Consider the following 17,783-nt stretch of genomic DNA (forward strand, 5'->3'; position numbering starts at 1 on the left):
GGGAATAGGTGTAGAAAGATGGGCCAAGCTTTTCAGAAACGGGCTAGCTGAAAGAATTTGAATACTAAGCTTAAATCAGCCTAATCGAAAGAATGCAGTCATTTTACATTGGCCCGTCATTCTGTACCTGTGCCACATCGAGTAGCCTATCAATAGAATGTCCCGTTATAATAAAAACACATATTCCTGACATTTAATATGGATTTTTTTCTGTTTTATTTAGAACAACAACCCTAAGATGTAGTTTCATTTTGATTCTATCAGTAATGTCACATGTGGGTTGATTTTGCAGTTCTTTAGTTCTGTTTTCATTCGCTGATATGAGACGTCCTGCGTAATAACTAACAGCGTTTAGAATTATTGTACGTGAAGGGGTTGAATATACAAGTTAGGGCTGCTAATATTTTGGCAGGAGCTGCCTGTGAAAACCACAGACTGAAATGCATTGGTATACAGCGCTATAAAACCTTGAAATTATAGTCCATCATAGTATTAGAATAATGTAGTGGGAATGAACGTAAAAATGTTACTGCAATATTCCGTGTTTTTTTTCTTTTCTTTTTTTAAATATTGTTATAAAAATACCATAACTGGCCACAGAACGTTTCATAAATGTAATTTAAATTTGCAACACTTTGGAATGAGGATGTTACACTATGTACCGTACACTTAATTATAATAATAGTACGTAAGAACTGCACTTTGCTAATTCCCATTGTTGGTAATGAACACATGCACATTTTACACACGCACAATAAACAGTGAAATGTTGGAGGTGCTCGCATTCATTCAAAATATCTACTGTTATTAAAAACAGCTCAGTGCCGGCTTTGCAGCTGGCGCATGTCTCTTTAATTTCGCAGGACAGCAGCACGGAAGCAAGTGCAGATCCGGAAGTTGTTCTTTTCGCTCTATGCAAAGATGGCGGCCCACAGCATGTGAAGAGGACAGAGTTAAAACGAGGGCTTTCTGCCGCACAATCATGTACAACTCGCCATGCAGAAAGCTGACAGGTACGGACCCGGGACCGGAGACATGATGCACGGAGGGGCGTAACAAATCAGGGGCGCTGGAGCGCCGGGAGCTGATTATACTCCTAAAATTAAGAGCAATGTCAGTTCTATAATTCAATATTCACTGACCTTCTCTCTCCAACCTTGAGAACCCCCTATGTTGAGATTGATATACTGATTATATATATATATATATATATATATATATATATATATATATATATATATATATGTTGTTAATACGGGACCTTATATAGGGCGAATAAACCGAGAACAGACTATATTGCCTTGTATAATTATTTACTGAGTGCATGCAAATAAAGAATTTTTTTTTTTTTTAAAACGACAGTATTCACAAATTATATTTTCATAATATGGTACGTACAGTACCATATTATGCTTTCAGATAAAGCAGCACTAATAAAAAAACGTGTTCATCTTATTGACAGGTTACACAGTGATCAAAACCTCAGCAATTGCTTGAGGTAGTGTTAGAATCAGTAGATGAATAAAGTTATCAACATCAGGTCTTGCATTAGTATTGTTTTGTGTTACTAGATTGGCCTCCTGAAAGATAATGCATTACCTTTATTGCAATCTGTGTCACTTTAATTTGTATCACTATGCGATGGCTGAACTATGCATGTATGTCTGTCAAACTGTTCACATGACTGTTCCTATATTATCTAGGTCTGGTAGGCGTTAGCATTCTCCAGAGTCTTGAAAATGCAGCCCAGGCAAGGCTGTGCTCCTCTAACCTTGTTCAACTATGCAGATCCTCCAGCAGCAAATGGATTACCTTTCAGCACTGTAACTTTCTCAAGCGCCAGGTATGCTGCCCACTCAAGATGTATATTTACTAGCACCTGCTGTAGTTTATTGGGTCCCATGCATAATGCATGCTATCTGATCATTCAGCCGATGGTACTGTCGACACTTTTCATTAAAATGTATTGGTGTACGATATTTGAGACAGCGGTAGCTTATTGCTTTTTTGTAGACATTTTCAGTAGCATCATTAAACAGAAAGCACAGTTAAATAGACAGTAACCAAGAATTGCCTTCCTGTTACAGTCTTTGTTTCAGAAAGTTGCACATCACAGTATTTTTGGTTCTTTGGTGCCCACTAATACTCCAGTGTAATTAATGTTTTTTTTTGTTCCAGTATGTCACAAAAACAACCGAAGGGTGTCAGCGGGCAAAGCCAAAGCAGGAAGCACTGACCGCTCCGCTGGTGGATCGGCATCCGCATTTACAAGATGAAACGGTTATTCGTCAGGTCCAGCAGATTTCAGCAATCGACCAACATCCTTCCAGCGTACAATCCTCTAAGGAGACCCTCACTCAGGATACAGAGGGGGCCAGCTCGGAAGAGGATCCCTCCACTGCGCAGGAGACCAGACAGTGGAAGGAAATCAAGGTGATGCTTGGGGACCTACCAGGAATCTACGCGAGGCTGTCTAAAATCAGGCTCACAGGTACACTGAAATCAGGCTTCCTGCCTCACGTTGCAAAGACGGGTGGAATGTTACTAATCACAATTGTGAATCTTATAGTCATTTAACCTCCAATCAATCACAAGGTACCCCAGGTTGTAAACGTTTAAGCTGTAAACAAAAATCCCAAGCGGTGAAATATGTTACTAAATGTTTATCTGAAAATGTCCGGTTTTATGAGGGTCTTGCATCGGTTTTCACATTTTTATCAAAAAGATGAATAATTTCTGTGCATTGTAAACCATTGTTATTGAAAACTGTATATGGAAATGAATGTAAAAAAGTTAAATATAAAGATAACTATATATATCAAATCCACTCATTTTTTTTTTTTTTTATATTTTCTTTTAAAAGCTGCTATAAGGATAGCCACAACAGAATTTAATTTGTAATCTTTGGGTTTGTTAGTTATAATTTTGTATTTTTGAAGTTATTCCCCTTATCTCCCACTCCATAGAAAAAGAATGAACTGGGCAATTTTCCTGTAGTGGAAAATCGGTCCCCTAATCTGCTATTAAGAAGCACACATTTGTCTTTTGAGACGCAGATTTCTTCATACATTTTCTCACTTGTGATTGGGTTCATTTTTAACATCCAGTCAGGTAGCAGCTCACTAGGGAGGCACATCTTTGCTGTATTATATCTTTTTTTTTGTTAACTTTATGTAAGGTTGATTATTTACAGTATTGGAGCAAGGTTTTAAAGCACCCTGCTTCATAGTGGAAATATTCCACCTTAATGAAGAATAAAACCAAAACTCTTTATTAACAATGTCTAGGCGCATGAAGCACCATGGATTTGTTTTTATAGTTTACCTCAATTCAATCATTTTTTTAAAGAGGTAATTAGAGGTTACGTCCTAAACTTGGCTAATCCCTTTTGAAGTATTGTGCTGTCCTATAAAAACCAAATAATTAAGTGCAATTGAAATATCTTTTTGTCTGCACTGCCCTTTACATACAATTTATAGAGCAGGTGACAATAATGGATTATTAAATAGAATAACTTGACACATTTGAGCTTGTTTTTCCAAGATCGAGGCTGAGATAGTGGAAGAAGGTACGATATATGCTTATTTTTTTATGAAAGCAGAAGGCCAACAGAAGCTTTTGCTTTTCAAACCGCTTTATGATCTAAGTAGTCCACAGTGGAGAATGTAGATGGCAACAATTACCCCTTAACAACCTCTGAGTTTGTGAGTACTAAGTTTTACATTGAGTGGACATATTTCAGGACCAAGTCTGGATCAGTCTGAGTTGCATATTATATAAAGCATCCTGGTGCTGTAATTTGGGCTTCAGATACCTGAATTGTGCATCTCTGCTTCATAGCATTTATTTCAGATTAGATCCCTGGGTTGGGGACTGAAGCCTCACCCTCCCAATCCATTGACAACTGCAGCACGCCAGCCTGTCCCCTGGTTTATATGCAGAGAGTAAAGGAAATGGACACAGCATTTGTGTATAATGAATTGTCATCGGACATCAACACACATAAATCAATGCAAAATGTGTGTTAATTGTTGCTACAGCTGTATTTGTTTGAAGAAATGTATCTCACAGGTGGTCAGTCATTCCAGTCTATGTCACTCATTTCCTATTCTGTTCCATCTTTCTCCCCACTACCCCTGCCCCCCAAATTACTGATGTCCCTGAATTCTACAAAATAAATGATCATGAAGCACTTCTCTTAATTCAAGTCGTGTTTCGCTGTTGAATGATTGGTTTATAGTGCGAAGATTTAATGGATCTCTAAACCTGTAAATCAGAAAGGTTGTCTGTTTTATTTTCTCTGACATGACTGTAATAGAATTTTAGTCTTTTTTTTAAGTCACTTAAAATGTCAAAAAGCTGCTTAGCGTCTGAAAAATGTTCAGCAGTCAGTATACACAGCGACTGACCTCTGGAATTGTTTAAAGTCAGGCTGACAGAGGCTGAAGTAATAGGTTATTCATTATGTTATACCCAGCTGTTCATTTTCCATGCAGCTTATACAGTACTTCTTACATAGAAAGCATTGTTCTAAACATTGTCTGTTTGTTTTTCTATGTGCCAAGATTTGTTAAGCTTGTTCTGCTCTAAGAGCCCATTTCCAAGTGGCTATCTGACAAACGATACAAACAAACAAAACCATGTGCATTGTGGTGTTTGGAACTTGACACTTGCTACAAGCTTTGCAATCCATCACATTATTATTATTATTATTATTATTATTATTATTATTATTATTATTATTATTATTATTCCTTACTTAACCCTCAAGGCAAAGTTTAAATTAAACCATGTACATATAATTTTGGGTCTCTGTTTAAGTGCAGCCAAGAACCAGGCAATGATTTACTCAATCACAATATACTTAAAGACATGCTGAAACAAAGATGACAAGATTTGGGTTAAACCAAAAGCTGTCTGGTGTGTTTGAGCTGTGCTGAAGGATTCTTGGCTGAATACAGTCATTTATTGCTAAGAAGCAAAATTATCTCATTGAGACACTTTGCAAAGAGTGCAGGCGTTTGACATTGTGTTAGTATGCTAAATGATCCACTAGAGCCTTATAAAACCAACATAAACATGTTTCCAAAAAATCAAATGCAGGTTTTATGCAAGAAAATGTGTTACAGGGAGCAAGTCATTCATATCCAAAAGTCTGTTGCAAAATGGATAACATTAAAAAAAAAGAAAAATAAATTTATCTGGTCCAATGCCAGCTATTTGATAGACCAAATACTTTCATATAGTGAAATAGTATTACCTATTTGGCCAGGGTCAGCTGACTGGCAACACACACACATGGAATTCTCAGCACACACATGCAACAGAATGTCACTGGAATCATGCTGCGTGTGTATTCTTTATACAGTCAACAAGAATCAAAAGCTGAGTTTCTATAGGCTTATGCTTTTAAATGAATTATTTTACAAGCAGCTTGTACATGTAGGTTGAACCACTAGATCTGACTGGCAGGGTGATTGCCTTGTTTGTTTTTGACGCGTAGGGATTTACCATTCCAGAGCACTCCCTTTAGACTAAATTCCAACGAGACGATATTGAATGGCTTTTTAACCTATGACCTTACAATCCTAAGTTATGTCTACAAAGCCATTTGATTGGGATCCAGGATCTGCCAAGTACTCCTCACATGCATCCTAAAATAAATTGATGTCTCTCGCAATATTGATTGATGAGGAGCAAACAGCAGTTGGATTGCACGTGTTAGCATAATCTAGATGTACATTTTTGATTTCTATGTGAATAGGTAACCTCCAGGTGGTATTATCTCTCATTTGTTTTCCTTTATTACTTTGCCAATTTGATGCCCCCTAATTTGTACCCTCTGTGTTTCTCAATTGTGTTTTCTAGCCTTGGTTGTCATGACTGCATCAGCTGGCTATGCTATGGCTCCAGTGCCCTTTGATCCCAGCTGCTTCCTCCTTGCCTCCCTGGGAACGGGCCTTGCTTCCTGTGCTGCCAACTCCATCAACCAGGTCAGTCAATTTCACACTCACCCAGCAGGCTGGGCGAAAGCTGGCATCTGCCAGGCTCATACACAGCCGTTAATGACGTGCTCACACACAGCAAGGCTGTGATTGGTATTGTTCCTCGCCAGTGCTGGGATGAGTGTGTCATTAGGGTTAGGAGTATGGATCCTTAATGATACAAGTAGGTTCACTGTATTTTCCAAAGTGGGAAATTGGGATGTTCAAGTGCCTGTGATGTCATCAAAATTTGGAAGGAAGGTGCGGTTTAGAAAGTTCAGTGAGTTATAAGGGGAAGTCGGTCACAGTTGGGAGCAGAGTTCTGACAGACACATACTGTAACCTGCGGTCTTTCAGAATATCACAATTGGAACTTGTCTTTTTTGAGCCTCCATTCTCTGGGTCTGGGATCTGTTTAAAAATAACATATAAACAGATGTGTACCCATTTGATCTAAGCAATGACCTGATCTTAATACCGCTATTGCAGTACTGGCAAATAAGATCTCTTAACAGTGCAAATTAGCTTATTTAGTGTATTTCTTTCTGTAACAACACATATAACTTTTTATTTATTTCAATTGCTGTGGTCCACTCTCCAAAATAGTATTTTTAGTGAGTCTCATACCATTCCAGCATTTGAAGACATTGAAAAAAAGACATCTATTCGAAACGTTTATCATTGCATTTTAGTATTTCTAATATTCATCACTATTGAGTGATTAATAGTTATGGAGGATGGTATTAGCATCCATTGAGTAGATCCCAGGATGTGTCCCACTGCAGTCTTCAGACACCGTATAGCTAAGTCGAGGCTACAGTGTCCCCTGACATATAAGCATGCATATTGTTTAACATCTATTATTTTTAATAGCACCTTATTTTCATAAACTATATGCATTTACTGTAATCACAGGACTAGCCAGTTGTATTGTTAGCTTGTCAGGTACATTCCGTCCTTCTATTTATCCATTATTAAATCATTTTCTATAAATCAAACTCTGTTTGATTTCGTCTTCACGTTTGTTTTTGGAGGAATGCACTTCTTGACTTGCCAATATTAGATTTAGTGTCTTGACCGTTCCTCAGCCCTGCACTGAACCCCATTAAAAGACTCTGCCCTGTAATTTAGAGAAGGCGCTGATTACACAGCAGCCCCTTTGCTCTGGGCTTGTTTTGTTGTTCAGAGCTATCGTTCAGAATAATGCGCTGAGCTTGTTACCTAATTGGGTCTTGGAGTAGCTTTGGCTGAAGCGGTTGAGTGACATGGAAGTTAGCTATGTATTGGAGAGCCTGTGGTTAACTTCAGTAAACATGTTCAAATCTACCCTACCGCTTGAAAGAGAATATTGTTAAAGGTTTGTAGTGATTCAACTTGTTGGATGTTGATCAGTACAGTATATCTTATTTTACAGTCACAATTAAAGACAATCTGTGCAAGTAATTGATACTTGATGTGTTTGAAGTTTATGACTGGCTGAAGAATTGTAATAAGAGTTAATTGGTTCTGTCAAACAAGGCACCACAATACTGTTTGGGGGGAAGGGGGGGGGTGAGGGGGTGAGGGGGTACCTCTAAATATGTTTATGGTATAGTGTTACTTAAATACAAAAAAAAAAAAAAAAAAACAACTTTTTATATTTTTGCTTGCTGTTTTACCATGTTTTCTAGTGCATTTCGCTCACATAGCCTGCTGTATGCAAAATAGCTTGCCAAGCCTTGCTGTAGTGTACATAGGGAAATGTCTGCAGCATAACTCTGGAACACCCAATAGTACTCCTTTAAAAGATACCTTTGAATGCCAGCCAATGCTTCCGTGTGTAAACTGGCTGCTCCTTTTGCTTTCTATATGAAGGTCAAATTGAGGTTTTCTACTGTAACCAGATCAGTAGGCTGCTGCTGTCCTTGTTAAAGTTCAGGCATGCTCTTATTAAGAAGCAGATCTTTCCTTTTATGAAAAGGATGTTAGCAAAGGATGTTAGCCATCACTAATCTACTTATTATATTTTTTAATTTATGAAAAGTCATCAGTTACTTTAAGATAACCCTTGTTTGACCTCCCCGCTCCCTCCCTCCTCCCTCTGAAATTCAGATGTACTGTATACAGCACAGCGAGTGTCAGATGCAGGGTCTTCAGTTCTGGGTGCTGGAAGTTCAACAACAATGGAAATCTCAGTTCTCATTCCGGGCTTTTCTGTTTGGCTGAATTGAACCCGCAACACATTTCTTTCACCCTGCATTTTTTTCCCCCTTCTTGTTTTGACTGTGGAGCTTGCCTGGGGCAAGAAAGTGGGATTTGCCTTTCATCTCCTTGCTGATCAAAAGCTGGCACACAGTGCTTTTTAGAAACATTGAGTTAAGGTTAATGTGAACCCAGACACTGCCTTGTGTATAGGAGCTCTACTGTAAAAGGGTGGGTGGGTGGTGTCATTTACAGGACTTGATATACAGAGGAATGCAGCAGTAATGGAGACCTGTCATTGTTAATGTTGTCTCGATAAGCAGTGTTTGATGTACACAAGCTTTGATCTCTCAACAGGCAACTTTAGACAGCGGTCAGTCAATGGGGTTCATTTACAGTTTTACCTAGAAATATGGAAATACAAGGAATTTCAAATGGAAGGGGAAAAAACTGTAACAGCAGGGCGACTTGGGGAGGCGAGGTAGTTGCTACGAGCTGATTGATGACTTGTGGATGTTCCCGTTAGTGTTGGTCTTGCAGTCTTTTCTATGTGTTTCTCTTCTGCTGGGTTCAGCAGGACAGGATTAAATTCAGTTTCACAATTGGGCCAGTTTATTGGCAACCCTTTAAATAACACGGCTACTTTCTTAAAGATAGGACGCTGATGACTGGCCGAAAGGCTTCAATAAATTATTATCTGCACTGCAAGATCTGCTGCTCATGTAGCGAGTCCATTACGTAGTGCCGGTGTTACAAGCGAATTCTCACCCCATCAGGCGACTTCTCACTCCATCAGGTGAATTCTCACCTCCAGAGAAGGTGAACATAAGCCTAGGCCAATTCTCACCCCAGCTTGCCATATTTAGAGGTACGCTGGCTCTCAAGAATGCAATATTCCCTTCTTTAATTAATAAATATTTTGGTATTGAGCTGGTATTGGCTATGATGTATAGTTTCTCATTTTCCCTTTTGTTCAGAATTGTTTCTAAAGCTTCAAATACTGTCTAAATCATGTATTAAGTATTTGGTCCGGTTTCTGGTGCTTTGTGGAGTTTTTTTCTCCAGTGATACAGTTAGCGAGTCTATTTTCCTCTGCTTATTATCTTTATATTGGGACTTGCGCTCCTGTGCTGTACGTTTGTTGGACATGTGTATGTAAGGCACAGTAACTTGAGGACTACTTATACCTACAAAGATGAAACTGACCTTTCTGAGCATGAAGTCATACCGGTGCAAGTTGAGAAGCCACAAGAAAGGCAAAGATCTCAAAAAGCTTTCATAGACCTGGGGGTGAGAATTGACATGACGTGATGAGGATTTCTCACTGGCACTTCATACGGCTACACCGCCAATTATAATGGGAGGCTGTATGGTCCTATGAGTTAGACCTGGACTCGCTGGAAGACCTGCTTGTATCTCTGTCCAACTCTGCTGTAAAATTGTAGAGAAAAACATGCATGTTAGTTAAGAAGTCTTGGGTGAAATTTAACACCGAAAGTGGATTCATGATGACTGATGGGATTATTTTAAACCCTCGAACTTCCTTACCTCTTGTGGTTTTTAGTTGTTGTTTTTTTTTTTTTTAATATAGGTTTTCACACACGCACAAGAATTTCAGAAGTGTGCTGTTTTAAAAAAATATATAAATTGTATGATAATTATGCACACAGCAGCTGATGGATGTCACCTAGGACATAATTAAAAAGTTTGCTTCAGGCTTTCTGATCTGAGTAATGTTGCTCAGTAACGTACTGCACACCTGATCGGGCTGCTGCTGTCTTTCTTAAAGAGCAAAAGGATGTCACTCCACGTACCTGTGTAATTGATCTGAACACTTTGTTCTTTTTTTTCCCTTTAGATCTCGTGCCAGGTTTTGTTGAAAAAGAAAATAAAGAGCAAACTGGGTGTGGGCTGATCAAAACGCTGGGGTTAGTTTAGGATTGTTAGAACATAAAAAGGAGGTGGGGGCTGCCTCTGTGTTCAGAGATGTGTAAAAGACAAAAAACTGCACACCCCCTGGAAATCATTTTATGCAGTGAATTAAAACGTTGATGTCGTGGGAAACCACTTTAATGGAAATACCTCCTCAACGCGTAATCCAGCCAAGGCCGTCGTCAGCCCAGGGGAAAGACCACAGACGTACTTTTACAAATGAATTAGAGTTTAAAGCTCAGTTGAGATGTGGCTTCTCTCTTTCTTGTGGGGTCCTGCTTTTGAGCAAGGTGGTTTTTACAGCAGGGTTTGTTTCCAAGAACTACAGTATGTATTGACTAAAGGAGTAAAAGCAGAATCCTTTTTGTGTTGTTTTTGTTTATTTTGTTCTCTAGGATTAACACCACTGAATGTGAGGTGCATGCTTCCTAACACCACTGAATGTGAAGTGCATGCTTCCTGACTGTGAGGTGCATGCTTCCTAACACCACTGAATGTGAGGTGCATGCTTCCTAACACCACTGAATGTGAGGTGCATGCTTCCTAACACCACTGAATGTGAAGTGCATGCTTCCTGACTGTGAGGTGCATGCTTCCTAACACCACTGAATGTGAGGTGCATGCTTCCTAACACCACTGAATGTGAGGTGCATGCTTCCTAACACCACTGAATGTGAAGTGCATGCTTCCTGACTGTGAGGTGCATGCTTCCTAACACCACTGAATGTGAGGTGTATGCTTCCTAACACCACTGAATGTGAGGTGCGTGCTTCCTAACACCACTGAATGTGAGGTGTATGCTGCCTAACACCACTGAATAGTCGTGTTAGTTCCTGGGACCATTTATTATTTACAATGGAAAAAATACAATGTTGGGACCATTCCAAATATCCTTAAGGAAAGGAACACAATGTTGCCAGTACATCCAAGTTGCAAAAGCTCTGTGACTCAATGACTTTGGCAGAATAACACTCACTATCTCATTCCGCTGAACAACAATAATAATATAGAGAGGCTAAATGAAGCATATAGCTGTCATTAATATATAAAGACCTGCTCATGTAACAAATAAGCAAAGTGCTCTTTTTGGTTCTGTGAGCATTGGAAGGCACAAACCTGATCATTAGCCAGACGTGTTGAATCTTATCACCTGACTTACAATTAGAAGTAAGTACTTGTATTGAATGATGTAGCTGTCGAGTTCAACAAGACTATCTTTGTGCACAAAGCGCTTTAATTATTTCCATTAATTTTTGGTTGCCTGCTACAATGCTACAATGACCTCTCCCAAACTAAATGGAGTTCTAGCAGATCTACCAGCTGAAACCATATATTTTGCATGTCTCATAATCTATTGGTTTAGGAATTGAAGAGCAGGAAAATGTTTTGCTGATTCAGCCACGCAGAGAGAAGCTAAGAAAAGCTGTGACTTTATCGAAAGCATTCGTAGCCTAAATGCACATTTAACTCGCGCAGAATCGTCCCTTGCATGGTGCTCTCATTATAACATTATACAGTACGTGATAAGCAGTAGTTATGTGTTATAATGGAAAAATTATTTTGCAATTCAAATGACATTTGGGTAAATAGGAGCTACACATTTTCATGTGCTTTTAAAACATTGTGCTGTGATTGGGATTATTCAAATCTTTTGGACATGCAATGGGATATATGCTTTACAACAGTCCTAACTATGCCTTTAGGAGGAATTTACTGACTGTAGATGCAGCTAATATTCCATGCTTGGTATTTTTTTTATTATTAAAAATTCCTTTACAGTTTCCTTTTTTATGGGGAACAGGTGCCAGGTCCCCAGAGAGTATATCACAGGAATTAAAACCTACAAAAACACGTCTGATCCTTTCCATGAGGTTTCTGTCTCTCTGCCACTTTGCCCATATACAGTGTTATTGGAAATCCCACCAGCCTCTTCAAACAGCAGTGCATTTTATATGAGCCATTGGAACCCCTGACTTTTGACTGCTGTAAAATGTCATTACATCCGCAACCTTTTATTTGTAGCAATTAAAAGAAAAAAAGAAAAAAAAAAAACTTAGGGTAATTAGCAGTCATTCAGGTTAGTGATTAATTGGACATTGAAATTAGCTTAAATAAATGGCAAGCTAGTAAAAGGGGATCTGTAGTATTTTGGTGTGGGGTCCCCTATGTTTCTGAGGTGTAAAGCACCCCTTTGGTCTCAATATATCGTTCAGAATCGTGTCTTGTGCACCAAAGTGTAACCATTAGTCTTTCCCAGTGCAACACAGCTATTAAAGGATTTAGTAGTATTTCAAACTGATGTATTTTTTTTATATACAGTCGAGGCCGTGTGTTGCAGGTGAGAGGAGATGAGGAGTGGTAGTTAAATATTTATTTCTTAGGCACGTTGCCCACACTGCGAGCATAAAAACAAATAGGTGTGTTGACTCCGGTTTCATTGTTGCTACACCAGTCTTTTTTCTTGATTTGGGGCCAAGGCATATGTAATTATCCTATTGAATCAAATATTAAACCACATTGAGATGCTCGCTGTAGACTTTTGATTGCCTGTTTGAGCTGTTACTTGATCCCAAACCCATATAACCCGTCAGGAACGTCAAGCAGCTGGAGCTCTTTCTTGAGGCACATCACACCCTGCTATCCACCAGTTGGCCACTTACACCCATGTGACTGGGGGGGGGGGGGGGTTCGCTGAATGAAAAAACAGACGTGGTTTGAAGAATTTTCAGTGCATTTGATTTCTGAGAAAATGAAAAGTATGTGGAAGGTTTTGCTGTGAGGAAGTACTTGAATATGTGAAATTGTAGAAGGAAACGCTTTAAAAAAAAAAAAAAAAATTATTGAGCATCACCCACCCCCCCAAAAATAGATATTCTGAAACATTTTGGTTCAAACAACACATTATAGGTGGATTCCAATAGGATGTAGTCCAGGGATCAGTATTAGTCCTCTGTTCTTCCTAATCTCCATTAATGACTTTGATTCTAGTACAGTAAGCAAACTTGTTAAATTTGCAGTTGACACAAAAATAGGAGGAGTGGCAGACACCATTGTAGCAGCAAAGGTCATTCAAAATGATCTAGACAGCATTCAGAACTGGGCAGACACATGGCAAGTGAAATTTAATATAGAAAAGTGTAAGGTACTGCAAGCAGGCAATAAAAATGTCCATTATAAATATCATATGGGAGATACTGAAATTGAAGAAGGAATCTATGAAAAAAGATCTAGGAGTTTATGTTGACTCAGAAATGTCTTCATCTAGACAATGTGGGGAAGCTATAAAAGAGGCCGGTTGGGGAGGGCTTAGGTCGGCCAAGGTGTCCTTGGCTCACCGCGCACCAGCGACCCCTGTAGACTGGCTGGGCACCTGCGGGCTTGCCTGTAAGGTGCCCAAAGCTGTGTTGTCCTCCGACACGGTAGCTCTGAGGTGGCTGCATGGCGGGCCTGCAGAGTGAAAAGAAGTGGTCGGCTGACGGCAGAAGTTTCGGAGGACAGCATGTGTTCGCCGCTCCTGAGTCAGCGCTGGGGTGGTAGCGGTGAGCTGAGCCTAAAATAATACAATTGGCTATTTCAAATTGAGAGAAAAACGGGGTAAAAATCAATTGCCGACTACTAAAATTAAAAAAACAAAACAAAACAAAAAAAAAAACAGCAAATTGAATTTGAATTTAAATCAAGGGAAGTAATGTTAAAACTTTACAATGTATTAGTAAGACCTCATCTAGAATATTGTGTTCAGTTCTGGTCACCTCGCTAAAAAAGGATATTGCTGCTCTAGAAAAAGTGCAAAGAAGAGCGACCAGGATTATTTCTCGTTTAAAAGGCATGTCATATGCAGACAGGCTAAAATAATTTAATCTAGCCAGTCTTGAACAAAAAAGACTACGCGGCGATCTGATTCAAGCATTCAAAATGTTCACCCAGGGGACTTTTTTAACCTGAAAAAAGAAACAAGGCCTATGGGTCACAAATGGAGATTAGATAAATGGGCATTCAGAACAGAAAATAGAAGGCACTTTTGTACACGCTCTTATGCTACTTAGATTGGCATTGTTGCAGTTCAGTTTACAATCCAACTGTCTGAAACCATGTTTTGAAATAGTATTGGGAGCTGACCAAACCAGCATTCACAGACCCTGGTTAGGTCATGCTAATCAAGGATTGCGAAACCAGCGAAATAATTTGTATTTATTTAGGACAAAATTATTGGTGCAATTTTGATTACACAACCCTCTAAATGTCTTGAGCATTGATTTCTAAATTACAAAGCAGCCTACCGCTGTGGCCAAAAGTTTTGCATCACCCTCTATGTAGAATGAACAAATTTTGCTTCAATAAGTCGAATGAAACCTGCTGAATAATGTTACATTAACGTAGTAAATTACATGGTGCTTTGTAGTTTTCCATATACTTTGTTAATTACATGATGTTAAATAAAATATCTAAAATGATGTCTCAATCCTAAAAATCGATGTGATGCAAAATTATTTATTTTGTTTAAGTTAGTAATCACCAATTATTTTTTTATTATTTTCTCCCCTTTAGTAGTGTCCAATTATTTTTTTTAGCTCAGCTCACCGCTACCACCCCTGCACTGACTTGGGACGGGCTAAGACAAACACATGCTGTCCTCCGAAGCGTGTGCCGTTAGCCGTCCACTTTTTCACACACTGCAGACTTACAGGCAAGCCCGCAGGCGCTCCGGCCAGTCCACAGGGGTTGCTGGTACGCGGTGAGCCGAGGACACCCTGGCCGACCTAACCATCAGACCCCCCCCCCCCCCCCCCCCCCCCCACCGCCCCCCCCCCACCCCGGGCGGCGCTCGTCCAATTGTGCGCCGCCCCCTGGGAGCTCCTGTCCTCGGTCGGCAAAGGAATAGCCTGGACTTGAACTGGCGACATACAGACTATAGGACGCATCCTGCACTCTACGCGAGTGCTTTTACTGGATGCGCCACTTGGGAGCCCCTTGATGCAAAACTTTTGGCCATAGCTGTAGATAGTCTCTCAGCTAAAAAAAAAAAGATTAAACTCGTTTTTTTAATTCTTTTTTTTTATTGCTTGAAAACAATGGACCTGATAAAGAGAGAGGTGGTATTTTCTAGCATTTTAACTTCCAGTGTGTGATACCATTTATAAAAGAGATGGCCCCTGCAGCTACTCAGCTGATTCCTTTGTATTGTGGACTGCACTCGGATAGCATTGCTCATGAACTTCACCTCAACACAGGCACCTCTGCAAGTGCCATTAGCTGTAACAGTATCTCACATAACACCAGCCCTCTTTAAGCATCTTCAAAGACAATAACGTGTTCAGTCTGCATTTATATAGCCCCTAGTGGGAACTAACTACAGTGTATACAGTTTCAAACAGTATAAAAATTCTTGACTTATTACATCAGCTTGCTCTTCTTAATGCTTTGAGAGTCAAAGAGCAAGCAACTGTACCTCAGCGTGGCATTTCATGTCGCCGATACTTATCCGTTTTCATCTTGGAAATTCTCCCTTTTTATTGGTTTTCTGAGCACTGGCCCTGGTCTTTTATTTTAATAGAACTTCACATGCTGGGAGGATACCTATTGCATGTGGCTCTGGTCAAATAACTGATCTCAATCCAAACACTGGTAAAAGACAAATACCCAGGGGAGACATTAAACCAGCCTTGAGTATGCAGGCTGTGGAATTAACTATTCTTTATCTGAAATAATATTAGCTGATCTGTGCGTGAGAGGCTTGGATCTGATAGCCAGTTGTTGGTAACTTTATGAACAGCGAGTTCGTGTGGCATGACTTTAACCCTGTAATGGCCATTTCTGTTTTATCATATGCTACAATGCTTAGTATGTTATTATTTTTTAAAGCCAGAATTTTTCACATGCAATACATTGTGTTGTCGGACAGAAAAAATGTGTTTTGTAGAAGAAACTGCTTGGGTGTTACAAGGTCGTCTCTGTGAGATTCCCAGCATTGTGTTTACAGAGGGGGCTGAGCTGGTTACACCAAGGCTTCTCCAGGGCCTGTAGTTCAGGTGCTTGCTTTTGGAGCCTGAGCAATGGCCCTGTTTCATAGAGGAATAAAATGATTTTAGTTAGCAAGAAACTGCTCACGATTATAATGCAACGTTTCAGGGACAAAACCTTTTTCCCAGGGTTATGTTAGTCCATTTGCAGCCTGCTAAAATCCCAATTCAGTAAAAAGGCACAGCTGGCATATATTTTGCTATGGCTCAGCAGCATCCAGGGACTCTCTGCTGTGTGGTCTCTTTGTATTTTAACTGTGGTTACAGGAGAGGGAATCGTAAAGGAATCTGCGTTTTAAACACCTGGGAGAGGTCTCAACAAAAGCAAAGTAATAAACAAAGTGCGAAATGTGCCATTAAGTTTATGAAACACCTTTACAAAGAAATTAAATATCCAGGAAATGATTGTGGGTGCCTAAGAGGCAAAACTGCCTTAGGCTTGTGTAATCCTCACAGATTTAGTTTTCAAAACCAGTGCAGTTTTAATGTGGTGTAATACAGTAAGGTGCCTAATCCACCTCTGGCATGTTCACAATGCTATACAAGACTACATTCTATATTTGTTTGTTCGTCAGTGACGACATCAGATACATTTTCCAGCTCTATTTCTCATCGGAAGATGCGCTTTACATGCAGTTTAGCTAAAAGCAAGTTTAAGCGAATAAGATGGCATCAATAGACCTGATGTTCATTTACAATCATGCAATCAAAAGCTAGATTGCTAAAACCGTGTATTCCGCTAACCAGAAAGCCACAGAAGAATGCATGTTAAATCTAAACATCAAACGACTAATTGGTCCAGGCTTGTGTATTGCAGCGTTTCTGTATCCGCTTTGAGTTTGGAATTGTCTGCTGCTGTCCATGTTTTGACTTTTTTTTTTTTAAAACAAGCAGTTTGGATGAAAGAGCCTGGCTAATTACATTGCAACTGGCAGCATCTTCACTTCAGTTGCTGTAGCAATTGAATCTGTCCTGAGTTGGATCAGCCTTAAATTCTGTTGATTACCATTTGCATAATGGAATGTGTTCTGACATGCATGTTCTGCATACACTGCAGTTATTCTGTACCCTGATGGGTGTGTGCGTGTGTGCATGAGTGTGTGTGTGGGTGTGCTTCAACCTTCTTTCTATAGCCTAAAAACTTTGGATTTGTGTAGAACTGTAAAACAGTGGCTGCCTGCACATTATTTTGCAACAGTTGTTGTTTTTAGTTGTGCATTATTTAAAGTAATCTCTACCAGAAGGTAGAAGCTATTGAGATGCTTTTCCTATTAAACTATTTTGTAAGTCTTATGCAAATGGTGGTATTTTTCTAACGTTATCACATTATTGAAAAGGTGTGAAGTTTCGGAAATTCGGAAAAATGAAAGCAGAGTAAAACACGCAGACTTGGCACGTTGAAAAACAAGTGCAAAATTGCATAAAGTCCTGGGGATACTATAAAGCTTGTACAACATCTTTCATTACAAACGTTTGATGGGCGCTTTGGAGTCAGCAGGTTTATAAGATTATTTTAAGAATAATCGCCGAAAATGATTTTCTGCTGTGGCACTTAATTTATTTAATTTAAGTGATGTGGAAGGAGATTTCACAGAGGAGGAAAATTACCTGTTTGCTGAAAGATGCAAGTTGTGTCCTGGGCACTGTCATCTGACAACCCGTTGAG

General features: G+C 39.5%; 1 protein-coding gene across 2 annotated transcripts in view; it reads left to right on the forward strand.

The window, feature by feature from the left end:
* The first annotated feature begins 860 nt into the window (after nt 1-860).
* LOC117423004 (protoheme IX farnesyltransferase, mitochondrial-like) overlaps nt 861-17,783 on the forward strand; it is a 45,276-nt gene continuing 28,353 nt past the window's right edge. Inside the window, exons 1-4 of one of the 2 annotated variants that reach the window (XM_058989779.1) lie at nt 861-1,013; nt 1,704-1,843; nt 2,179-2,491; nt 5,869-5,993. In XM_058989779.1, coding sequence (XP_058845762.1) covers nt 914-1,013; nt 1,704-1,843; nt 2,179-2,491; nt 5,869-5,993 — 678 coding nt within the window. In that variant the 5' untranslated portion in view covers nt 861-913. The remainder of the gene's footprint in view (nt 1,014-1,703; nt 1,844-2,178; nt 2,492-5,868; nt 5,994-17,783) is intronic. The other variant, XM_034038315.3, reaches the window with a different exon arrangement.

This window comes from Acipenser ruthenus, chromosome 17 (assembly GCF_902713425.1).
Source record: "Acipenser ruthenus chromosome 17, fAciRut3.2 maternal haplotype, whole genome shotgun sequence".
In the NCBI taxonomy this organism is placed as follows: domain Eukaryota; kingdom Metazoa; phylum Chordata; class Actinopteri; order Acipenseriformes; family Acipenseridae; genus Acipenser; species Acipenser ruthenus.